The sequence below is a fragment of the Streptopelia decaocto genome (genome assembly GCF_964273445.1).
Source record: "Streptopelia decaocto genome assembly, chromosome: 17".
Taxonomy (NCBI): Eukaryota; Metazoa; Chordata; class Aves; order Columbiformes; family Columbidae; genus Streptopelia; species Streptopelia decaocto.
Window position 1 is genome coordinate 1,267,332 of NC_138672.1, and position 26,885 is coordinate 1,294,216.

Below are 26,885 nucleotides of genomic sequence, written 5' to 3' on the forward strand. Positions count from 1 at the left end.
AAAGCAAGCCAGCAGTGCATTAGAGCAGAGAAGTTCATTATGAGTCTTTTGGAAAGTAACCTGCAAGTCACCGCCTCTGGCCAGCGGGTTGTTTTGTGCCTTTTGACCTTCCAGAAGGATTAGAGTTCTTTAATCCTCTTATAATGCACTGTACCGATCTCTTACTTTCCTCTTGCAGATAGTACTTGCCTCAAAGGAATCCACATAGTGCAAGGGACACAAATGGTTTGATTTATATGGAAGAATGAACTAAAATCTTTCAGATGCCATGGCAAAGGGATACATAAGATATACATCGACTTCCATGCAGATGATAGATGAGCAGCACTAAAAATGATGACAAAAACAGGCTTCAGAAACTGCAGCGGATGTCTGAAGCCGCTGCCACAAACATCGGTAACGTTTGGAAGCTCTGGGCAAGGGGGAACGGGAACTAAGTGGGAAGCCCTGGGCGCGCGGTGCCCTCTGGGCTGAAGGGCCCCGAGCAGCAGCCGCAGGTCCCGGCAGGAGGACGCGGAGTCCGAGACCCAGAGCAGCAGCCACGGCGGGACCCCGCGCGGGGGCAGCGCTGCACCGGGGGGCGCTGAGAAAAGCCTCGTGCACCCGATCGTCACCAGCGGGAGGAGCAGAACCAGACAGCGCACACAACACTGAGAAGTGCGTGTCTGCTCGCACGCCTTTAGGTCAGAGCTTCACAACTGATGGTGCAACCCGCAGGTTTTCCCGGCAAGCACAAGTCATCCATTTCTGAGCAGGGTTGGGTTTGAGCGGCAGCCAAGGCCTCCAGACTTTGATGGAGACAAAAAACAAAGCCTTTCTCCCCAAATCCAAAGTTGGGAAACTCTTAACCCTTCTGTTGAAGCACCAAGCGTGCCAGCCAGTACAGAGCTACCCTGTTAAATACACGGAGCGTGGCACTGGAAATCGGTCCTGAAGGGCACGAGAAGGACACAAAACTGTGCAAACAAAAACCTGTCATGTCTGCATCCAACACTGCAACGTCACACTGGTGTAGAGCAGGAAACAAAGTGCATTCTTTGCTACTATTAGGAGGAGTAAATACAGCTGGATCTGAGCAATGTCAGAAACCTTGGTAACGGGAAGCCCTGTGAAACTGGGCCACTGTCGGCCAACACTACGGACCTTGAAAGCTTCCAGTTTTAAGACCTGTGGTGAGATCTCAGTTCTCAAAAAGCTCAGAGATGAGATGCTAAATGTGCCCCTATCGTCCACAGAATTTGCTTTGAGCAAACAGGTCTAGTTTTTTCTAAGCTGTGGTTTAAAGCCCCGCGTGTGAGACCCGCGCGTCCCGCGCTGCGCAGCCCTCGGCAGCCGTGCCCGTCGGGGACGGCGTCACAGTGTCAGTGGACGGGACAGCGGGCTGGGCGGGGGTTTGGGCTGTGTTATTTTAATTAGGGAAGGCACTCAAGCTCTCAGAGGGAAACCAAGGCAGCTCTTTGTGCAAAAGCACAGAAGCACTGCTATAGAGGTGACCTTCCCGAAACATTCGACTTGGGCTCCAGGAGCACCAGAACAGAACACGACACGGGGACAGACCCCGCAGTCCAGGCCTCGGGTCAAAGACCCAGAGTACTCGAGAAAACCCTTCACAGACGTGCGAATCCTCTGCTGGGCTGGGGAGCACATGGTGGAATTGAGATGGGCTGTGAAGCTCAGAGACTCACCTGACGCAACATGTTAAGTAAAAATAAACACGCAATTAAAGTGACCTTTGCAAAAGAACAGGAAAAAGCAATGAGCTTTTATCAGATTATTTAGGTTTGTGCCATCTCACGTGATATAGAATTTAAAGGACAGATTTAAAGGACAAGGACAGTAAAGCCACAGTTGGCAAAGAGACTCAGTTTCCCAGGAACAATTGGGTAGAAAAGAAGTCAGCTGGACCAGCACACTCAGAATTGTGTTTGGGAAAGTGATGATTTATTCTTTCTTTCAACTCATTATGAAATGGATTATTACTCTCAACCCAATCATAAGGCAAAAAAATTACAACACAGACTCCCGCAGTCCCATGTGTAGAGTCAATTATATTAAGACTTCAACAACAGAAGATTTTTGGTGAGCATTGGTATGTGTTCCACTGCCTAAGAAATCTGTTTCCTCTACAAAAAACTCTGGGAGTTTTACAAACCATAGCAAAGTCATTATTAAATGATTCACTAATTAATCAACACGAGCTTCAACTGAGGGCAGAAGGCCCAAGCAACACAAGTCAGTAGGGCCTGGGGAGTTTCACTGATTTTGTCTTTGTTTTGTTTAATCTCGTTTCAAGCCTCCAGCTTTCAGGCAGCGCCCAGCTCCTCAGTAACAAACCCCACAAACAAACCCACTGCAGGTGTTTCCTCCCACATTTCTACAGCATTTTCCTTCTTCGCTGTTATGTGAAACAAAACAAAAGCCTTACGAGGAGATCGGTTGTGCAGACAAGGCGACCGCCCCGGGGCTCCATGACACGTGTACGGGAGCCATCAGCTTCCAGGGCTCCTGGTGGCACGTGAACCTTCTGCACAAACTTGTCATGCTTTGCAAATCCCAGAGTTCTCTGATGACGCAAAACCGTGCGTTTAAAGAATCTGTAGAATTTCTCCATTTCCATAAGCCATCATTAGTACAGGGAATGATAAATACTCTTTAAAAGACTTAAATAGTGGTCCCAAGGGTAACTTCTGACTCCAGCAAACAGAATTGATCAGCATAAAACAAAGAGATGCATCTGACTTTACAAATACTACAAAATACACATACCCCCCTCAGCCACCGGCAAGTTAATCATTACAATCAGATTTAATTAGTTCCGTCTGTCAGTCCCAGGTTCGGAGGGGACCGTCCACCACAAACCAGCCCCTTCCCGCCACTCCCACTGGTGACGGGAAAGGACGTTTTGGTGAGAACCTCTGTAAGAAATACGAACAAGTGCATTTCTGAGAACTCATCTGTGAATACAGGACTGTCCGAGTAGCCACAAACCAAAAGGAAAAGCACTACAGAAAGCTGACTGCCAAATCCCTGGTTTGTAACCTGTTTGCACGTATAAAAATGAAAGGTCCCAGGGCTGACAGAAGATTCTGAAAAAACACCTGGGTCTGTTTTGTCCTCAAGCAACCGAAGAGATGTCACTAATTCTATTTGGACCAGGAATTGTTGTAATACACTCAGACTGTCTGCTTTTCATACTAATGAAAATAGTTCTACCCAAAGTGTTTCTAAGGAGAAAAAAGAAGAAAACTTCTCCACAGTTTGTGGTACAGGTGTAGGTCTGTTTGCAATGGTGGGTGCGAAGGGCCGAGGGAGGCGGACTGACAATGACACCCCATGTGCTCACAAGCCTTCCCGGTGCCCAGCCTCAGAAAGCAGCTTTCAGTCAGAATACCTGAGTCTAACTGATGCAAATAATATAGAAAATGCATGTGTAGTTTCACTTGCGTTTCACATTATCTCCTGCATTCCTGCAGATAAGTTAAAAAACCGCAATAGCTCTACAAAATTAGACACCACTTTGAGCCAAACCAGCAGCAAATTCTCTTCCATCATTCGTTTCAGCCACGGCTTGAACTGACGGTTCAAAGTGCTCTATAAAACTAAGACACTGTTCAACGGCCGCTTTGCTGCTCCCAATGTGCTGCAGCAGAGCTCGGTCACAATGACACCAGAGCGTGGGCAGCAATGCTGACAGCTCAGCGCTGCCGGACCACACTACGGTTCTTTAGTTTATCCCACTTACCACCTGAAACACCGGGCGCTCTTCTGGCGGAACGGCGCAGTAACCGAGTGTTTCGGTGAATCCAGAATAAACCAGGAACCTGTGGGCTTGTTCCTTCTCTCCGGGGACAGTCCTGTGCTGTCAGACAACTTGCTGCATTCCTGATATTTAATGAGCGTTTAGTAAGACTGACACATGTGAGTTCTGGTTCACCAGAGCCCCATGAATGTCGTGGTCCGCGCTACAATTATTCTCTGGACCTCATCATCAATACGAGGAAAACCAGCTCAGTATGGCACAGCTTGTCCATCCCCGAACCAGGGATTAGATTTAAGACTGACACGATTTCTCCAAACCAGAGATGCTTTCCCAAAGGTTGTTTTGTTTTGTTTTAAGCCAAAAAAAAAAGGTGCACTATAGCATCTCTCCTCAAACCCTGAACAGTAAAGTGACTTGAAGATAAGAACGCCACCATTGGAAGGTCAACTGACCCCCAGTCTACGCCGGCACCCAGATAGGGAGCGGATGAGCTTCTGTGTTAAATACGTATTTGTCGAGGTTGATCAAGTCTATGTCATCTGAGAACAGCAGAAACATGTATTTGAGTGTTTCCCCGAGGAAGAAGCTCTCCATCTTATCTCGTGGCTCTGGGTTGCTGGGGTTCTGGACGTTGTTAATGGAGGTGTAACCGCCTGTAGGAACCTGTGCCAAAAAGAGAAAAAGAAATTGTGTATATTTTGATCATCTAAAATAGGTTATTTTCACTTGTTAACATCCAGATGCACTTTGAGAAAGTAAGTGCCAAGAAACAAATCAGCATGTTTGTCATTTGCATATAAAACTTCAGTTGAGAAAAAAAATCTCATTGCATTTTAAAAGAAACCACAAAGATCAAATGAAGCAACATGTCCATTTAGGGTAATTTAAAGAGGTTTCACAAAGAACACGCCCTTGAAGTTTCTGGACAAATGTACAGAAAGTAACCAGTGCAATTCCTACACCAGAGTTGCTCAAAGTACCGTGTCTATACTCTTAAGAAGAGACCACGGATATTTAATGCCCATGGGCGTCTAGGCCACGTCTCACAGCACAGAGTGATGCCTCTGTAGTCAGCAGGAAAGCAAAATCCCTGTATTAAAACATTAACACCATTTCGTGGCTATATTTTTTCTTTGCACCATCACCCAGAGGGTTCTTCCAAACCAGCCAGGTCCTCTGGGCCCCGCTGAACTCTAAAAAAGACGCCAGCAGAGATTCCGGCAGCTTCCGAGAAGACGCAGAGACCCCTGCGCAGTCTGCGTTCGGCTCCTGCATCAACGTAACACCAGCTCCTTCCCTGACTGCGCTAAGTAGCGTATGTCAAACTGTACGGCACTGCGGGAACTCAATTCTTGTCTGTGTTCTTATCAATTTCCCCACAGGTATTTGATGAATCTTGAAGGAGAGCAGGTTTCCAAAGCTCTTGTTAGAGAGCAGGTGAGTGAAGTGAACACAGTCCTGACAGAACAAGGTTGTGATAAGCTGACCTTACCCGTGTGTATTTATTGAAGTTCTGCAGGATTTCCCAGCCCCAGTCTTGGTATTTCTTATCACCCGTGAAGCGGTACATATAAAAAAGGCTTTCCACAGTCTCTGGTCGCAGTAAGTTGTGCCTGTCTGCAGGCTGCCAGGGAGAAAAGGCAAGAACCGTTCAGACAAGGACCTTCCCCAAGGACACGTGCAGGGAGAAAAGTAGTGATTCCCATCTCCACCTACCGCAAAGAGTTCATTATGTATAACTCAGATTCTAAGTGCACTACAGAGTTAATTAAAAGCAAATTAAATAAAAAACCTAGAATAATAAAATTAATTAAACAATACAATTAAAAACCTAGAAAGTGAGGCAGCAAAAGAACAAGCTGCCCCACAACAGAGCACTTTGCCAATACCCAGATGGGGGTTTGGACAGCAGAACAGATACAGAAAAATCATCAAATTACAGTTCAGGCCAGTCAGCTGCTTACCTTGACTTCCACATCTTTGTGGCCCTTTTCTGCATGAAGATTGAAGTGTACGATCTCTGGACTCAGGCCCGTCTCTACCTGAGCGTACATCTGGTAACAGGTTTCTATAAGAGCTTCGGCCAGCTGCATATGATCAGCCGTCAACCCGTTGTGAGCCCCCAGCGCCAAAGTACCGGGCAAAAAGCAAACCAGGTGATCCTGCGAGACAAGACAACTCGTACTGGGAGAAAATAACACAGCAGACGTGTGTGTGTGTGTGCGTGTGCGTGTGTGCACCTCTCTGTCCCCCATCTGTGTGTCTTTTGTTTGTTTGGGGTTTTTTTGGGGTTTAGTTTCACATTTCAGGTACCAATATCTTGAGGGTAACTTTTTAAACAATCTGACTTAACACGGTGTGAGGCAGGCAGGATCATTACAGAGACATCGCTCACTGGATAAATGTACAAGATGGTGTGGTTTTCTGTCAAGTTTCTGAAAGGGCTGAGGCCAGAGCAAGGGGGAGAGCGTGTCTTTCGGTTTCCCAGAAGTGGACATTCCATAGCGGCCCATGAAGGGGCCTGGGCAGAATCCTCCCAAGATTTCTCAATAGACACGACTCAAGGGAGAACACAAGGGACAAACTGATCACCTGAATTTGATTTTAAACCTAAAATGGAACAGAGATGGGAGTTGGCCACAGAAAACAAAGCTTTGGAAAAGGGGGAGAGGTCAGCTGAGGGAGATTTTAATAATTCTGAAATAATCACTTCAGCATCACTATAGGAGAGGCAACAGCTGCAGAGATCGTTAGATCCACTGACAGAACTGGAAAACATTGGTGAGCTTTCGAGCGCAGTTCTGTCCAAAGGCTCAGCCCTTGCGGCAGCGTTATTTGGGGTACAGAAGCTGTTACGGCTCAGGTCTAAAGGCACCGAAGGTGCACAAGCACCGTTTTCCTGGAGCCGGGGTGCGGCTGGTCCACGCGCAGCCCCCGCTCTGCCGCCTGTCCTGTTCACAGCGCAGACGCCTCCACAAACCGCTTCGGCTCTGTGTCTGTAGGGCCCGGGGCAGCTGGGGCGGGGTGTGGAGAGCGTTCCTGCCGCCTTCCCCCGGCAACGCAGCCACAATGAAAGGGCTCTGGGGCCGTTTCTTTCTTAGCTTTTACTTGCCACAGCAAACAACTTGTTCAAAGGCCAAGAAGAGTGGTATTGCTACAAGAACTGTGCAACATTTTTAAACAACCGAGATTAATTTAGTTAGCTTTCCAACAACACATCAAAAAACAGCTTGTATGAAATGCCCAATACTCATGCCCAGCAAAATTCAATTTACAATACGAGGCTGATTGTCCTCGTTGAGGAGCTAATCCAGCACTGACGTTGCGAACGTAACCATTACAGATGGACATCACACGGAATTTCAAATGGTTCTTACAGTTCAGAATGAAAACCTGGGTTTCATCACCCAAAACCACAGTACAAACACTGCACAAGCACCTGGATGGACCTTTAAAAGCTTTGTCCTGTCCTAAAGGAAACGGCTGAGGGTGGGGAAGGTCAACGTGGACACAGGAGATGAACACCCCTCGTTTTTCCAGTTGGTCAGGGTGCAACACCTGGGGAGCCTTTCACCCAATAATAAACACCAAACCCCCGGACAGAACCAGGTGCACTGACACATGCAGACACCTGAGCCAGATCTGAACTGAATCGTGTCACAGCGTGGGATGGGGGTGCCCCCTCCACCCAGACCAAACCAGACTCTGCCCTCACAGCACGTCTGGACAGACTGGGGGAAATCACCTGAAAACCAGAACTGACCATCTCAGAACCACTCCAGCAAGAAACCAGACAAGCCAAAGAACTCACTGAAGCTCACTTCAGGTATGGAAACACGACGTGCAAGGCTACACATACGTGGGTAACACATATCTTAAAAGGCCACACACACATACAACACTTGCGTGAGACCTTTAACCAAATGACCTTAAAATATATGTTAAAAAGTATGAATGCACAGATTAAGAGAAGGGGGTTAAGCTCAATCAACTTTCCCTACAGCTAACATGTGTTTTACTAACCCTACATATAGAAAAACAACCTAATGTTATGAATGGACAGAACCCTCCAATATTATAACACTTTTCCTTTAAGCCAGTAGCACAGCATTAGATCACCTGCTGCTTTTGATGCTAACTCTGAAAAGCCAAGTGTGCAAGTGTCCACATATATTTTTGAACTATGGAAAATAAAAAGATATATAAAATAGGCACTGCCTCAACAGTTTCAGATGCTGGAATTTTATGACCAAAACAGAAAAAGAAATAAGATTTGTTTCTGGCACCAAAATGTGCCACCTTATAGGAACACAACAGCATTTACTGCAGTAACTCAAGGTGAAGGCCCCTGTTTTGCACACGTGATTGGTGTCTACAAACTACTCAGCACTGCCATCACACTGACTAGATATATAGTCCTGGCTTTTTCACGGCTTTTTTTGTTGTTTTTTTTTGGTCATTTTGTTGTTTGTTTGTTTGTCTGTTTATTTTCATGGGAGGGGGAGGGGGGGAAAGACAGCACAGCAGCTTTGCATTTGCCCATCCATATGTTTGGGGTCCCTTTTTGGTGGTAGTTTTTCGGTTTTCTTGATTTTGTTTTTTTTTAAATGCAGTTGTACTTCTTACCATCTTGGCACTGAAGTGGCCATGGGCGAGCTCTCCCACGAAAGTGAGCTGCTTGGGCTGTGACCTCTGCACAAGATGCTTTTTCACCCCTTCTATGGCTCTCATATAGTCTTCCAACAGCCTGTGGAGTGAAATCATTCCCAGTTAGCCCACACAGATGCTGTAAGAACACGTTTAATCACAGCTGACGTTCAGCACAATCCTTCTCGAGACTGCTATTTCAGTCTAAAAAACAATATTTAACCAAATGTGAAAACTGACAAAAAACCCTCAAAGTCACCATCAACAGGAAATTAATTAGTTACCCCTTGCAATGTGGCAACACAGGGTTTACTTTTCAAGTAAAACCTTTATTTAAGTATTAATCAATCACAGACTCCCAGCCTGGTTGGGTTGCAGGGACCTCTGCAGATCCCCAGCCCAGCCCTGCTCACGCAGGGTCACAGAGCAGATCACACAGGTGGGTCCAGGGGGTTTGAATGTCTCAGAGAAGGAGACTCCACACCCGCTCTGGGCAGCCTGGGCCAGGCTCCGGCACCTCCCAGCAAACAAGTTTCTGCTCATGTTCACATGGAGCCTCCTGTGTTTCAGTCTGTGCCCGTTGCCCCTCACCCTGGCGTTGGGCACCACTGAACAGAGTCTGGTCCATCCTCTGACACCCACCCAGAGATATTGATCCCATTGATCACATCCCTCTCAGCTTCTCTTCTCCAGCTGAACAGCCCCAGCTCTCTCAGTGTCTCCTCATCACAAAGATGCTCCAGACCCCTCAGCATCTTACAAACATGGCTCCAAGGGCTCTCCATTGGACTCTCTACAGTAATTCCTTGTCCTTCTTAAACTGGGGAGCCCAGAACTGGACACAACTCCAGATGTGGCCTCACCAGGGCAGAGCAGAGGGGGAGGATCAACCTCCCTCACCTGCTGCTCACACTCTTCCTCACGTGCCCCAGGTACCATTGGCCTCCTTGGCCACAAGGCCACATTGCTGACCCATGGTCACCCTCTTGTCCACCAGGACTCCCAGGTCCTTCTCTGCAGAGCTGCTTTCAGCAGGTCCACCCCTCACCTCTGCTGCTGCCGGGGGTTGTTCCTGCCCAGGTGCAGGACCCTACACTTGCCTTTGTTGAATCCCATCAGGTTCTTCTCTGCCCACTCCTCCAGCCTGTCCGATCGCGCTGAATGGCAGCACAGCCTTCTGGTGCATCAACCATTCCTCCCAGTTTGGGATCAACCGCAAACTTGCTGAGGGTGCACTCAGTCTCTTCATCCAAGTCATGGATGAATGGGTTGATCAAGACTGGACCCAGTATGGACCCCTGGGGAACAGCACTAACTACAGACCTCCGACCAGACTCTGCACCGTTGATCACAACCCTCTGAGCTCTGCCGTCCAGCCAGTTCTTGATCCACCTCACTGTCCACTCATCCAACCCACAGTTCCTGAGCTTGCCTGTGAGGATGTTGTGGGACACAGTGTCAAAAGCCTTGCTCAAGTCAAGTCATCCACTGCTCTCCCCTCCTCTCCCCAGCCAGCCATGCCACCACAGAAGGCTGTCAGGTCGGTCAAGCATGATTTCCCCTTGGTGAATCCATGCTGACTACTCCTGATAATCATCTCTTCCTGCATATGCTTGGAGAAGACATCCAAAATGAGTTGTTCCATCACCTTTCCAGGGATGGAGGTGAGGCTGACTGGCCTGTTGCTTCCTGGGTCGTCCTTCTTGCCCTTTTTGAAGACGAGTGACATTGACTTTCTTCCAGTCCTCAGGCACCTCTCCTGTTCTCCATGACCTTTCAAAGATGATGGAGAGCAGCTCAGCAATCACATCTGCCAGCTCTCTCAGTACTCACGGCTGCATCCCATCGGGGCCCATGGATTTGTGGATGTCCAGCTTGCCTAAATGCTCTCTGAACGAACCCTCCTCAACCAAGGGTAAGTTTCCCTTTTTCCAGACTTTCTCTTCTGTCTCTAGCATCTGAGATTCTGGAGTGCTGGTCTTAGCAGTAAAGATGGAGGCAAAGCAGTCATTCAGTAACTCTGCCTTCTCTGTATCATCCGTCACAAGGGCACCCTCCTCATTCAGCAGCAGACCTACATTTTCCCCAACCTTCCTTTTGCTGCTGATGTACTGGGAGAAACCCTTCTTACTGCCCTTCACACACCCAGCCAGATTTAATTCCAAGTGGAGCTTGGCCTTGCTCACCACATCCCTGCACACTCCAACAGCCTCCTTGTATTCCTCCCAGGTGGTCTGTCCCCTTTTCCACATTACATAAACATCCTTCTCCCACCTGAGTTTTGAATGGAGCTCCTTACCCATCCATGCTGGCCTCTTAGTCCCTTTACTTGATTTCTTGCTCATAGGGATGCATCGGTCTGGAGCTTGGAAGAGATATTTGAATATTAGCCAGCTCTCTTGGACCCCCCTGCCTTCTAGAGCCCAATTCCAAGGATGACCTTGAAGAGGCCAAATTTCGCCCTTCTGAAATCTATGCTGCTTCCACAGCAGATCCTGAACTCCGCCATCTCGTGGCCGCTGCAGCCCAGGCTGCCCACAACCCTCACATCTCCAGCCAGTCCCTCTTGGTTTGTTAGAACGAGGTCCAGCATCACCCCTCTCTGTGCTGGCTCCTCCACCACCTGCGTCACGACGTCACCAGTGACCTTTGGGAACCTCCTGGGCTGTGCGTGCTCAGCTGTGTTGTCTTCCCAGCAGATGTCAGGGTGACTGAAGTCTCCCGTGAGAACCAGCGCTACTGTGAGGCTGCTTCCAGCTGTCTGTAGAAAGCCTCATCAACCTCCCCATCCTGATCAGTTGGCCTGTGGTAAACACCCATGATTGTGTCACCCTTGTTAGCCTGTCCCTTAATTTTTACCCATAAGGACTCAACTAGTTTTTTCGTGCCCTCCTAGACAGAGCTCGATACAATCCAGTTGCTCTCTCACATGAAGTACAACTCCTCCAGCTCGCCTTGCTGGCTGGGCCTTCTTAAAGAGTCCAGAGCCCTCCAGGACAACGCTCCGGTCGGGTGAGCTGCCCCAGCACGGCTCTGTAGTTGCAATGAGATGATGTCCCTGTGACTGCACCTCTTGGAGGTCTCCACTTCAGCCCTCTGCTCTGAAGCAGATTCCGTTAGATCAGGGTGCCTAAGGGCTTATCCACGCATTTTTATATTAATTCCATCCCAAGATGTAGTCGTATGTCCATCCAAAGACAGAGATTCAATGACATTGAGCAAACCTCTCCAATGTTTGACCACTCTTGTTGTGAAATATCGCTTTACAGTATTTAATTGGAATTTCCCTTGTTTCAAAGTACTTTTATGTGGGACAAAAACCCCGTCAAATAATTCCATTTTGAGGCTCACAAAAAGCCATCGTTCACGCTCCCAAGGACAACGGTTCTCCATTTACAGTGAAGTATGGCTTGGAAAAGGCAGTGACACCAACTTCCTTTGTAGAGATGCATCCGCTCTGATGTAAAGGACTGGCTCAGAGAGGCACACTGTCACTCTGCAGGCATTAAACATGAACAAGTCCAATATAATTCACTTATAAGCAACACAAACTGCTTAGATTTTGTGTCCTGTTTTGAAGGAAACCTTTTCCGACATCTCTAATTCCTCTGCTCTTTGCAAACGTTTTCTTCCACTTGACCGGTGTAGGTAAGAGAAGCATAAGGGACCTAAATCAAAACTTACACAGACATCAACCTTCAGTCTCTTCTGTCTAAGAAAAGTTATTCCCTCTGGACCAAGCCTCCCACCTCAACCATCTTTTGGGATTCACCTTTCCCCAACAAACCCAGAGAAAACACAGACATTGCTGATGAAATAAAGTGTCGTAAGTATTCCAGAAGCATCTAATTATGCTCCGTATCTACTGCAAAGACTTAATTCTCTTCTCCTGTCTGTAACACTCCTCACGTCTGATGCTGCTGAAGAAGCAAAGCTTTCTGAGAAGTTATTTTTGAGACTAAGCCTAACTCTCATGTTGAAGTTACCACAGGGCCACTTGCTTGCTTAGCTTCCTTTAAAATATATCTATATTTTTTCAGTTGACTGTTGGGCGCATACATTATTTTTCTTCAAGCAGCAAACTAGGACAGAAGGTTTTACAGCTCACGCCGCTATGAGAAGTGGAAAGAACTTACTCGTTTTCTTTCTTCCCTCCCTGAATCCATTGCTTGAGCAAATACTCGTAGTAGCTGTCAGCTCTGGCTCCCAGGGTGTAGACACCCAAGTGCGTGAACTGCCCGCTGTTGGTGTTTATGAACATAGGCACTAGTCCATCATTTTTCCCTGAGAGGGTGTGAACGTGCTTCATCACCTCATCTACAGCTTTCTAGAAGAAAGAAAACAGCACACAGAAATTACAGCTATTGATGACGTACAAAACTGTGGGTAGTAACTTCACATCGATAACAAATCTTTAACTATTCTTCCTCGAATCTGCATCAGGGACATCATGTTCAGCTCGTGCAATCTATTGAATACAGCATTTCAAACTGACTCTCAAAACATAATGTTCTGGGTACAATTCAGTACTGTGAAATAACTGTAGTTATTTCCCTCCCGTAAGGCCACTCGAACGGGACCATAACCTGACTTAACACACTCGCAAAGTAGATGTCCAGCTACAATAACAGCTACGTGAATCATGCAATAGCTCAATCTGCAGATGTGGATACAGTTTAAAACAATAAAACAACATCGCCAAACAAAAGAAGAGTGGGAAATATTATTTCCCCTGGAATTCTTTTCATTTCAACTGACTTTATCTTATGCTGTCACCTGCTGTTGGACCCTTATCTAGGGAGTCACGGTTTAGTTCCCTGGATGGAAACACCAAGGTTTTGTTCTTTGCATTCAGATAATGGTGTTAAGAAACCACATGCAGAGCTCTAACCACGTTACACAAGGCGCAGTTTCACACTCTGCTGTTCAGCTTCCTATTTTTTCAAAATCTGATAACCTATCATCAAAGAGAATGTCAGTGATAAAAACAGGGAGCCTGGGGGAGGTGGTGCTTGCTTTGGTTTTGTTGTGGCTTGGGTTTCCTCTTTGCATTTTTGTTTCATTTGTTTTTAAATCAAAAACTGTTTCTGAGGGAGGAAAAAAATTATTTCCCTCTGCTTTTGAGATTTAAGAAAATAATTTGAATCACTTTTGTTTCTTTTCCTTCCCCCAGAGTTTCACAACTCACTTAACGTCACTTTGAGACTACAGAGACCAAGTGTGTTGATGGAGAGTCAGTGGTGGAGCTGTGGAGAGGTGAACAAAGAGAAAACCATCGACTGATACTTCCATACCTGGAATTTGTCATCTCCAGTAAGACGAGAGAGTTCCCTGAACTCCAGCTGAATGCTGGTCACCTCGGCCACGGTGCTGTCGGACGTCCAGCGGGGCGGGTGCGCGGTGCCCCGGCCGATGTTCACATCCGAATACGGGATCTTGGACGGGGTCTTGAACGCTGGCATGAGCCTGTTCCCAATGTCTTTCTAAAGAAAACCCAAGAACACAGGACAAAACAACACACAAAACCAAAAATGATTATACACACACATGCACATCCCTTTAGACTTCATTTCACCAAGCAGACGGAAAAAGAAAGAACAGCAGCTTAGCTTTAGACGTCGCAAGAAAGCCGAGAATTAAAAAGGGTCCTGGATTTACTGATAGCAATGAGTACAGAGTTTTAATTTGCTCCCAGCATCCCAAGCTGCAGCTGAGTCTGCAATCCCCATGCAACATGATATAATCCTGTCATCAGTGACTGCACCAGCTAATCTACAGAGGCGGCTGATGCTGTTAAAAAGCACAGAAAAGGCAATAAAACACAACTATTACTCTTTTCCTACCATTTCTTTCCTTTTTTGTTTCACAAACTTTATAACGTTCAGCTCCTCACCAACAGAAGAACAGGCATATTAGAACACCTGATTAAGCACAGCGCGGCTCTGAGGTTACCCAGAGAGCAAACAGAACCGCAGGCTTAAAAGATTAATGGTAAATCCCTTTCCCTTCACTTTAAACATGAAGCTGTTAAAACCCAGCAACATTTAACTCGCTGGTGAATCTTCCCTCAGCTTTGCCCAGTGTGGAACACACAGTCCGGCCCTCGGTCAGACAGGTCACTCACGGCTTTCTCCAAGAAGAGACTGTCTCCGGAGAGGTGGTACGTGCTCAGCAAGCCCCCCAGGATACGGATCGTGCTCTCAAACAGGTTCACATCCACGTTTTTATCAAATACTAAATCGTTTGCTACCCATTTTCTTGCTTCTTCAAACTCTGCAAGGTATAAAAAGTAGTTCAGTTACGAACTTCTGGAATGTTCCAACAACCAGACTAAAGACATTAGTGCTCCATATATCCATGGCAGTTACTTAGAGCTGTCTACAGATATCCTAATGATAGGTGGAAAAGTAAAATGAATAGCACATGCTGGGAGAAGCTTGACTGCCATCAGCTTCATTCTCATCCAGCACGCACTGCAGACGCGTACAGACAGAAATAGCCAGCAAAAAGTTTCTAATAGTCTAAAAATACAAGAAATTGGGGAATTCTTTATTAAAATAGTTCAGAAATTGAGATCTTTTAAGTCCACCTATTTGACTTGTCAGACAATTTATCACACTTGCACAAGAGCCTTCTGAACTTCATTTTTTCCAAACCAGAGCCGTTATCTCCCAAGACAGCAGGTGTCACTTTTCAGTTAACAGCCATGGGTCCAGCAACGCGCTGCCGCCTCCTCCAGAACCTGACCCACAAAACCCCGACAGTCTGGAATTGTTTTCCCCAGAAACAAAACCCGTTGTTTACCGCACTACTGATTCCAAATGGAATGTAAAAAAGCCATTTTAGATTCAACAGTTGGTTTCTCAGCAGCATCAGTCAGTGATTGATTTGGTCCAGGGTCCAACAGGAGGGAGCTCACGCGTCACCGTGCAGGCCGAGAACCTCCGACCTCCAACAGAACCTTCATTTACACTGCACTTTGTATCCAGAAGAAACGCCAGGAGCTTTCCTGGCCATCAGCAAAAGAACTGCTATCAAATATGAAGCATTCACCAAGAACCCATGTGCAACACTTCTAAATTACTAATATTTATTTGAAAAGCTCTATGTAGTTCGCAATGCATTTTTTATCAAGAAAAAAAGCAGCACACTGTCAACACAATGAAAGTTCAAGACGGGCTGTTCAGCCCTAGGGCTGCAAACTCATGATACCGAGTTCTCATTTGATTTACTATTTTACACAAACTCCAAAGGCAGACGAGATAAAACCATGGAAAACATTCGCTGTTTATTGTCGCTTTACTAGTAGCTCTGTCCTTCCTGTCTTGACACCAAAATTGTGCATGACTGATGAGTTTACAAAGGTGGCTCTATCTACCAAGGTCAAATAGACACGAGTTCCAGAAATCTTTAAATACCACTAAAAAAAATCCCCAAAACACACACACAAAAAAAAAACCCAACCAATAACACAGGCACCAATACTCTTAAATACTGATTAAGCACTTTTTTTGCAACAGAATTGCAGAATTTTTGGCTTAGTTTTCACAATGTTAGAAAGTTTTCTAACATAGTCACTTCTAGAATAAATGTGAAAAAAAATCCAGGTAGCAGAGCAGCTTGGGAAGGAGGAACTGAACAGTGCCCTTCTCCATCCATTCATTCCTTACAGAAACAACCTTCCGAAATCCAAATATGAAATACTGGTGTTAGGAGTGATAAAACACAGCCTGGGGGTTGTCAGCTAACGACCTACGAGCAGTGGGCAGCAACTCCAGAGTGGCTGTTCAATGGCACAAAGAGAGCACTTGGGTCTCAGCACACTGTCCTGGTTTTGTTAAAAACAAGTTTCTCTTTTAGTGAATGTGCCTGTCAGCTAAAGCTTCATATGAGCTGCATCTTCCTGGAGAACCAGATACATGTTTTGGTGAAAACAGCAATGGAATGTGAGGTTATTGATAAGGACAGATTCACATCTTGCCAGGGGGGCAACAAGAAACAGGTGACCAGAAACTGACCAACGGAGTATAACATCCCATTCACGTGATACTTCATATAACAGTGGGAGATCATGATGATCTCGTCCCTTTTCCTTATGGCGACATTAGGAGAGGACCTTGCGAGTCGTCCCTGTGAACTGAGGCCAGTGACAGACTGAATCCAGCTCCATTGGCTGCAGAGTCCAGTCCAGGACTTCGGCTGCCGGCTCTGCAGTTGCCGGGACTTTCAAGATTGGTTTTGTATATTTTGTATTATTTTCTCTATTCTTATTAGTGGCATTAGTAAAACATTTTTAACTTTTCCAGCTCTCTTCTCTCTGTCCTTCTTTCCATCCCGATCGCCTGTGCTGAGTGGGAAGGGGGAGAGGGGGTTAACAATACACCTGACAGGGTTTTATTGTCACCCCGCAATCTAAACCCTTGACACACAGAAACAAAAGTCAGGAGGCTTACTAATCCATTCCACGCTTTCTAGGACATACCCATTGTTATATGTAATGGTGGAATATTTTTTCTGGCTTAAAATTATGTCCTTTAATATAGTTGTTTTTTTAAAAAATATTTCTTTTTATACATAAACATATATGTATGCATTTACCCTCACAAGAAAGCTAAACTTATTGACCACAGGTAATAAGCGTTCCCCTCAAAGCATCTTGAATATGCGCTGCCTCAACAGGAAACAGGGAATTTGGAGGAAAAAAATACTACCTTCTTTTAAGCCTAAAATCCACATGGTATCCAAGGCGTCAATTAAGGTAAGGCCAAGTCCAAACCACTCGCTGTAGGACTTGGACAAAGGCTTCAGCTCATCGTGGCCCCAGGAGAACTCCTTGTATCCCTTCCAGGCGTGGCGGAACGCCTCGATCACGGCCAGCTGGCGGTCATTGATGGGCACTGCAAAGGGAAAACAGCACCTGGCTCAGGACTTCATCTTGACTTGAGTAAGGCATTGACACAGTCCCCACAGCATCCTCACAGCTGAACTGAGGGAGTGTGGTCTGGATGAGCGGGGAGTGAGGTGACTGTGAACTGGCTGAAGGGAAGAAGCCAGAGAGTCGTGGTCAATGGGGCAGAGTCCAGTTGAGGCCTGGATCCAGTGCAGTGCCTCAGGGGGCAGTGCTGGGACCAGTGTTATTCAATATATTCATCAATGATTTGGATGAGGGAATAGAGTGACTGTCAACAAGTTTGCTGATGACACCAAGCTGGGAGGAGTGGCTGACACTGGAAGCTGTGCTGCCATCAGAGACCTGGACAGGCTGGAGAGCTGGGTGGGGAGAAATTTAATGAAATATAACATGGGCAAGTGTAGAGTCTTGAATCTGGCCAGGAACAACCCCAGGTTCCAGTATAAGTTGGGGAATGACCTATTAGAGAGCAGCGTAGGGGAAAGGGACCTGGGGGTCCTGGGGACAGCAGGGTGACCATGAGCCAGCACTGGGCCCTTGTGGCCAGGAAGCCAATGGTACCTGGGGTGGGTTAGAAGGGGGTGGTCAGTAGGTCAGAGAGGTTCTCCTGCCCCTCTGCTCTGCCCTGGGGAGACCACACCTGGAATCTTGTGTCCAGCTGTGGCCCCTCAGTTCCAGCAGGACAGGGAACTGCTGGAGAGAGTCCAGCGCAGCCACCAAGATGCTGGAGGGAGTGGAGCATCTCCCGTGTGAGGAAAGGCTGAGGGAGCTGGGGCTCTGGAGCTGGACAAGAGGAGACTGAGGGGGGACTCATTCCTGGGGATCAAGATGGAAAGGGGGAGTGTCAGGAGGATGGAGCCAGGCTCTTCTGGTGACAACCAGTGACAGGACAAGGGGCAATGGGTGCAAACTGGAACACACGAGGTTCCCCTTGAATTTGAGAAGAAACTTGTTCCTGGTGAGGGTGGCAGAGCCTGGCCCAGGCTGCCCAGGGGGGTTGTGGAGTCTCCTTCTGTGCAGACATTGCAACCCGCCTGGACACCTTCCTGTGTAACCTCATCTGGGTGTTCCTGCTCCATGGGGGGATTGCACTGGATGAGCTTTCCAGGGCCCTTCAACCCCTCACATTCTGGGATTCTGTGACTTCTGCAGGGGAGTTATGCAGCTGTACCAAACACATTCTGCTGCACCCTACCCAAAATAAACCTTTTTCCAAACTAAATGATCAGTGTAATGGAAAAACCATCCTCAGATTATGCTTTTCCTCTGCAGAATCACCAGGCAGGGTTTCAGGTCAGCAGTTTGCCAGGTGGAAATAGTGATCTCTCCCTGGCAAAAAAACAAGTCACTTCTGCACATAAAACATTAAAATAATCACACGCAGTTGTTAGATGAGTATCAGTAAAGCTCAAAGACCTGAAAGTCAGGAAATACCAGAATTCAGACTGATTAAATCAGCTGCAATTCAGCTGCTGAATACATACGCGTAACAATACGATTCTAGGCTCAATTACCACATACCATTTTCTCTTCATCTGCCCAGTCTCATTAAGTGCTTTCTTCTAAATTTAAATCCAGTTATACAAAACTATTTCTCTTGAACTTTTCATTTAATACAAAAAAGAAAGAAAATTTGCATTTTCGTCTTGGACAAAGCTTTGTCCTTTTCCATGGTTCTACTGAAATTTTTGCTTACATTTTCCCATAAAGTTGAGCTTATGTTACACACCCAACACGAACAATTTCAAGCCCATTAGCTGCCATTTTTCAAAGCTACGAAGAAAGACTTCTGGAGTCAGAAACACCAAGCAGCACAACTAACACCATATATATGAAGCCAGCACAAGCCAAATGTATCACATTGCAATGTGCCATGTTCACTATATCAGAATTTCCTTGTGTGAACCCAGAAAGCAGAACAACAGCTTCTCCACTCCACGAGGACGGCAACTGCAAGACGACTGCTGCGGCTTCCTGGGGCCTTAAAAATAGCTCCGCTCAATTTGGGGAGGAAGGAACTTCCCCTGTGTTTGCAGAATAAAAGTAAAAGCGCTGCTGAGAGGGAAACTGCCCCTTCCCAGCCCTCGCGCGTCAAACTGTCCTTTCCTGCAGGGAAAGGGGTCTCTGCCTCCTCCCAAAGGCTGATTTCAAAGATTTGTCACTACAACTGATTTTCAAATTCTGAAAGCCAGTAAGGCTGTCACGGGCAATAAGGACACTGAAAGACTTGCACGTTCTATGTAAATAATCTTTCTGACATTTTTTGTTTAACATGAATAAATAAATATGGTAGAGGTGTGTGGGGAAGAACTGCACAATTTCAATCATAAAAGGGAACAGAAATAAAAAGACCATTAACTGCACTATTTACCTGGTTCCTTCTGGTCTTCGGCTTCCACAGATGAAGGTTTTTCTGGTTCCTTTATTTTACTCGAGGGAGGTTCAGTGCTTTGGTCGGTTTCTATCACTGCTCCTCTCCAGCTGCAAACACAAGGGATTGTCATTAAGACTTTATCTGATCACAGGTCAATGCAAATGAATAAGACTTATTTCTGCATTTCCCTTCCCTCATCATACTTCAATAAAACAGGAGCTGGATTTTGTGTCAAGGATCAAAATAACCATGTTGTCCACAAGACATTTTTTCTGTTCAAAGAAACTAATTCGCACCAGAGAAATTTCACTGGATTAAGAAATGTGTCTTACGGGCTCTTGGAATTTCATTAAATAACTTGGCAATGGAATTTTAAAAAGACCTTCTAAATAGAATGACAACATCTGAAAACGCTGCATTAGATTTATTATGTCTCCTATCAGTTCTGAAATGATTACAAGAGTCAATAACACTAAATAGTACCACATGATGATGATCATCAAAAATTCATGAACGAGCACAAAGGACGGGCCACTTAAAGTACTTGCTTTACTATTAAGGGGTTCCCAAGCCTTCCCTTCCGCCACAGAGGCATAAATCAGTTTTCAGAGGGTTTTAGTAAGAATCTCCTGAAAGCAAAGACTTTCAGAATGGACTTCAAGTCAAGCCAAGTTCATATTAAGATCAGTCGATCTTGACCATGCTGTTTAATACACAGATATGTTGCCTTTGAGTTCATGATATGCATCCTGAGGGAACCAGGCTTACAGGCCTTAAAGTTTACAGTTCACAGTCAGTGTACCTTGTAACTTACATCAATCCCATCATTTCATTTCCTACTTTCATTCTTCAAACTGGAAACAAGTCTCCCCTACGCTTTCATTGCTCTCCTGAGTTTGCTTGTTACCACCAGTTGAACTCTACGAGTTATAGTGTAAGTGGAAGCACACGACTAAAACACTTCCAGTCATTCTGAGGGATTTCTGGATAATACCAACAGCCAAAACGCTGATGCAGGCAGAGTTCTGCTGCTGTGATCAGCTCAGCTGTCAGCGCTGAAAAGAACACGAACATTAAAAAAAACCCCTAGTGTTCCAAATCTTAAGAACCTTTGCTGAACTTGTAATAGTCTGTTCCACACCCAAGTTACAGCCCTTCACATATTCCCAAATCAAAATATTTCAGTCAATAATATCTTCCGGAATAACTCCATATAAATGTAATCACAGCAGCACAGACCCTCTGTAACAGATATTACTGTATCTGCGTAAGGGGTCTTTGAATTGTATGATTTTTCTTTCATAAGGAATAAGTGTATCTTGTACAGCTCCCTGCACACAACTACATCCACACACATACTGAAAACCCTCACAATTTTCACTCCAACATCCGATAGATTTGGGGGGCTGGCAGAGCACTGGAGCTTGCTGGGGACTTTTCTACCTGATGACAGATTTCTCTGTTTTCTCATTTTGATCAGCGTGGACCGGCTCTTGCCCAACACTGCTGGTGTCATGGCGGGTCTTCGGCCTCACGTCCCTGCGCGGCGGTTTGATCTGAAGGTTGGAAGGACCGCGCCGAACATGAGGCGGCTTTGCAGGCTTCTGGAAATAAAGAAAAAAACATATGCTTGGTATGTTGCAGAGATGGTAAAATTTCAAACCATAAATCACCAGCATACCAGTGTTAAACAAAACTCCAGATAAATCTTATTTTGGTATGTGCCCTGAGTGGAAAATACACTAAAGACCTTGCTTTTTCACTTACCCTTGGTAAAATTATCCAGTTCATAAGTTTATACAGAGAAATTACTTTTAAACTACCTCTAGTGCTACCAGATACTAGTTTAACACACGGCACTGCCAAAGGATTGTGAAGATACTTGGTTCCATTTTATTAATACTAGGCACAGTAAATGCAAAAAGCACGCAAAAGAAAATCCTACCCAATGCCCATGTTAGATAATACCAAGAATTACTATACAGTATTACGTGTACATTTGTGCATGGTGAGGGAAAGATTTAATACAAAATTTCGTATTCATTAAATGGAAATCCCCAAATTCGTGAGGTAAATACATGAAGAGCAATCAGTATTTCCAGCATTCCTCAGCTCCACTAATCCACACCGTGCTTCTTTCCCATCGCATCCCCCACAAACGGAACCCTTCACAACCCACTAACACTGGTTCTGTTTGCAGCTATTTTTCAAGCCACCGGAACAGCCGTTCCCGCTCAGTGTGGTGCTGATGGTTTCCTACATCTCATACTCCATCCCGGCTCCTCGCAGCAGCCAGACTGCTGTCCAGTGCGCTCCCAGCCCAAACTAATTAATCACAGCAGGAAACTGAAGCCTCAAGAAAGAGGTGACCATGACCTAAAGCCCTGGCACTGCTGGGTGCACCAGTGATCCAGAAATAATACACTGAACAGTTAAATAAAAAAAGGTAGAGCCAGGAAATACTACACCAAAGGCCTTTCTGAGAGGAGAGCGTTCCACCCAGAGCAGATTTTTATTGCGAGTCCCTTTTCCTCAACAACTGTTGGAAACAAGCACAATTTGCAGCTTTCACAAACTCTTTGGCAGGTTTATAAAACCCATTTCTTCCCGTAGTACCTGTGGTGAAAGCTCCAGGTAGTCTCCACGGTTGGCATCTGCTTTCTGTGGTGCTGGGAGAACAGCTGGATTCGCCAGCTTTAATCCGGGAATTTCTGGTTCTGTTTTCTGCTCATCCAATGGTTTGTTTGTTAGACCTGGGCACACAAACACTGCTCAGCACAATGACCCAACAGGTCAGGCTCCGGCTGCACATCTCTAACAGTTTGCTGCACTCACATACCAGATGTACCTCCAGAAAGTGTTTCCATTCACATAACGTGGATAAACACTAATCGTTAGATAAAAAAGTGTCATTTGGTATTAACACTCTCCCCAATATACACGGAGGCTGCTAAGAGGCACATGGGTTTTTTTAAACTACTATTATTTTAGCTTCTCAGTAGATAATATCAAAGGTAAATGTGCCTTCACATTATAGAAAAGCATGGAATTTCTAATGTGATGGACAATCAAAACCAAGAGAGGATGACCTTATCCTACTGTTTACCAATATCTACATGCAAACACAAAGAAAAAACACTCACAGCCTCCAAATCTTAATCAATTAAAATAAAACGTTGCTCTAGTCAAGATAAACAAAAAGACGCATGAAAAATATTTCTGATTAAGTAGAAACAAGTCATTGAAACTCGTCACATAAACTCATCTCACAACTGCACTTTAATGGATATACCCAGTCATTGCCAATAGAAATCAAAACTACTTAAAAGAACTACAAATTAAAACTAATTATAAGAACTACAACAATCTCTTTAATGTAACAGCAATTCCAGTAATTCTGAGCCCCATGGAACACATACTTTTCCACGGTTCCCCCATGCTTGTGTAGGAAATGACTCCACAGACGGCCAAGAAGGCAAACACAAAGAGAATGACGCTCCGCTGTAGTCGAGACAGCTGCTTCCATTTCTTTAGGAGAGAAATAAGAGTTAGAATATTTAGCATGATGGCAAGAACCTACTCAGTTCAAAAATAAACTCTTTATCAGTTCATTCAGAGTAAGAAAGAAACCAAGCAGGTTTAATTTTACCCTCTGTTTCCAACCGCAGACATCCATTGGTTATTTTCTTTGATGACAGAGAAAACAAACATAACCCACTAACACAGGGCACGGCAGGTTCAGAGAAACATCAGAGCCACCTGCTGCAAAACCTCAGAGATGGGCGAGTGCCGAGGGCCCCAGAGAGCATCACCAGCAGTGAGCGGCCTGCACAGCTGCCCAGATGTTAACTGCAAAACAAGCCCAAAGCCTCTTTCCTCCCTTCTGGCTGGGGAGGTGCTGCAGAACACACATGCAAAACAAGAAACAGAAGGTGGTAGGAAAACTATAAACGTTACTGCAGCAAAGAAGGCTCCAAATAAGCTAAGGACTGGCCAGCAGACGAGAAAAGTCTCTGGCAAACATGTATGGAACTGTCACACCAAACTGCCCTGCCACCCCAAATAAAATCACCGACTCGCAGCAACACGAAAATGAAGTAAGGCAGCAAGAGCAAGCCACGATATTTTCAAATTTATTCCTGGGCAAAAATGTGTTTTTAAAACTGAAGTATATACAACAAAATCATTAAAAGTCAGACAGCAAATGCTACACTAGTCTGAGACAGACATTTCCTCCATTTAGAGAGGGAGCAGTTGGAGTTAAACATTAACCGCTAAGTTACTATTTTGTTAGATTCCTGACAGTCCTATCAAAATTCCCCAGAGCAGCATTTTGCTCCTCATCACTGGTTTTTGCATACAGAGGATGCCTTAGTGTCAGTGCTACACTGGAGAACAACCTGCAGCTTCCTGCGAAGCACCTACACCCCACAGCACCTCCCGTGCTTCTCACCTTCTGAATAACAACCAGCGGCTGCAAATGTTTCAGTGAAGCACCGTCCATGCACTCACATTGCCCAGCCCCACAGCACATGTCCCGTTTTCCTCCCGTGTTGCTGACAGGACACCAATCCTGTCCACTCTTCCCACATATACAAGATGCTGATCCCAGTCCTTCACCTTTGACTCTGTCTCATCACCCCCACTTGCAGAGGACACCTGGAACCAGCAGCCCTGTGTCTCCTCAGGGCAGGATGGGAGAAGAAGCACTGACTGCAGTGTCTTGAGACGGCAGGAATGAGGCACAAGAACATACAAGGACATTCAACACCATCTGGCCTTTTTTTTTTTTTTTTTTCTGACAAAGAATAAGGATAAAAGGGTAAAACATCCCCACATGTCCTCAGCTGTTAATAGAGAAGCTGCCACACTGCCTCCCTGAAGGAGTTCCTCATATGCTTCATGTAACCACCTATGAAGCCCCTATAGGTAGCAACACCTCATCCCCTATCGCAAGGAGGGTCATCATGTCCTTTTGACTCAGCGTTTCCCACCTGCCCCCTCAGCCCAAGACTCCTGCCCCAAGCAGACAAAGTCACATCCGCACAGAGCCCTCTCCTCACATTTCAGCCTTCCCACAGAAACCAGAACTGTTCCGTTTACTTTCCCAGCGCAGAGGACGGGGCTTCCCCTTCAAGCCCTAAACCAGGGGGCAAAGGCACCAAGACCAAATCTCACCCCCGTCCACTCCTGCCCAGAGAGCACAATGTTGCCCCCCCAGATGTCTCCAGCAGAGAGCAGGATTCCCCAAAGCGCATCCTGCTCACAAAAAATAAAGCACGACTTGGAGCATCAACCAGCCTGCGCTGCACAAAACCCCCAGCCGGGCAGAGCGGCCCCGAACACGCGTGAACAGAGCGCCGGCCTGGAGCCGCCCCCCCATTGCCCGGGCGGCCCCACTGCCCGGGGCGGCCCCACTGCCCGGGGCGGCCCCACTGCCCGGGGCGGCCCCACTGCCCGGGGCGGCCCCACTGCCCGGGGCGGCTCCATTGCCCGGGGCGGCCCCACTGCCCCGGGGCGGCCCCACTGCCCCGGGGCGGCCCCACTGCCCGGGGCGGCCCCACTGCCCGGGGCGGCCCCACTGCCCGGGGCGGCCCCAGCGCAGGTCCCGCAGCTCCGGGTCCCTCCCCAGCTCGGAACGGCGGCCCCAGGGCAGGACTCAGAACACAGTCCAGCTGCACCCAAGGCCAGGGACAGCTCTCCCAGCCCCCGCCCGCTCCCTCAGTGCCCGGTGCCCCAGCAGCAGCCGCGGTACCGGTCGTCACCGCCCGGCTCCCCCCGCTGGGCCGGGTCCCCTCTCGGTCCGGAGCCGCCCTCACCCGCCAGCAGGAGCGCCGCCTCCAGGCCTTGCTGTTGTTATAGCCGCCGACGCCCACCGCCTCCTCCGGGCTGAGGGTGACGGAGATGAAGTCCCGCCGCGGCGGAGAGGAGGAGGCGGCGGCGGCAGCCGAGTACATGGCGGCGCCTCAGGGCCCGCAGCCCGCCCGCCCGGCGCCCGCCATGATGCCGCTCCCAGCACAGAGCGCGACGGAGCGGCCACTTCCGGGGGTTGCTCAAGCTCCAGAGCACTTCCGGAACTCTATGGCGCCCCTAGCAACAGCCGCTCCGCGCCCTGGCAACGGCGGGGCCGGCCTCTCCGCGGGCCGGAGGCGGCCGGCGCGGCCCGCACCGCCTCGCGCCGCGCTGCTGCCGCGGGGCCGCTGCTCTCGGTCTGCGCTCGTTCCGGGCAGCTCCTTCGGGCGGAGCGGTGGTGCCATTCGAGGCTGAAGTTCTTTCCCTCCTCCCCTGGCTGGCCTCGCCTGACCCGCCCTCACCAGAGCCAGGCCCTGCCCAGCGAGGACTTCAGCGTCCCCAGGTGGGAAATGAGACCTAAGGACAGGCTGGGAGTCCTCACTTTTCCTGTGTGTTGTGAGATTATAATATAGAGACCAGTCACAGAAATATTAACATGAAAGAAATGGAAATAATGCATATGGGAGATCATCAGGAAAAACAACTGGACAACAATTAACAGAAGGGCCCACCCATGACCCGTGCTCAGGAAGGTGGGAGATCCCCCCTCTGGTGCGGCCACAGCAGCGACGCTGCGCCCGGAGGCAGCTGCATGCGGACCCTTCGCTCCACAAACCCATCGCTCTGCGGACCCTTCGCTCCACAAACCCATCGCTCTGCGGACCCACCGCTCCACAGCCCCTTCGCTCCACAAACCCATCGCTCTGCGGACCCTTCGCTCCACAAACCCATCGCTCTGCGGACCCATCGCTCCACAGCCCCTTCGCTCCACAAACCCATCGCTCTGCGGACCCTTCGCTCCACAAACCCATCGCTCTGCGGACCCATCGCTCCACAGCCCCATTGCTCAGAGACCCATGGCTCCACAGCCCCATTGCTCCGAGACCCATCGCTCCACAGCCCCATTGCTCCGAGACCCATCGCTCCACAGCCCCATTGCTCAGAGACCCATGGCTCCACAGCCCCATTGCTCCACAAACCCATCGCTCTGCGGACCCTTCGCTCCACAAACCCATCGCTCTGCGGACCCATCGCTCCACAGCCCCATTGCTGAGACCCATCGCTCCACAGCCCCATTGCTCCGAGACCCATCGCTCCACAGCCCCATTGCTCAGAGACCCATGGCTCCACAGCCCCATTGCTCCACAAACCCATCGCTCTGCGGACCCTTCGCTCCACAA

The 26,885-nt window shown here is 47.5% G+C and overlaps 1 protein-coding gene across 1 annotated transcript; it reads right to left on the reverse strand.

The window, feature by feature from the left end:
• Nucleotides 1–1,919: 1,919 nt before the first annotated feature.
• On the reverse strand, nt 1,920–25,716 carry MAN1B1 (mannosidase alpha class 1B member 1). Its single transcript, XM_082067687.1, has 13 exons — nt 25,512–25,716; nt 23,112–23,220; nt 22,309–22,445; nt 21,136–21,296; nt 19,690–19,799; nt 17,119–17,304; nt 14,532–14,680; nt 13,702–13,890; nt 12,544–12,734; nt 8,387–8,507; nt 5,725–5,922; nt 5,253–5,384; nt 1,920–4,423 (listed from the first exon to the last, which is right to left on the reverse strand). The coding sequence occupies exons 1-13, from the start codon at nt 25,647–25,649 to the stop codon at nt 4,220–4,222; spliced, it is 2,025 nt and encodes a 674-aa protein (XP_081923813.1). The 5' UTR covers nt 25,650–25,716; the 3' UTR covers nt 1,920–4,219.
• Nucleotides 25,717–26,885: the final 1,169 nt, after the last annotated feature.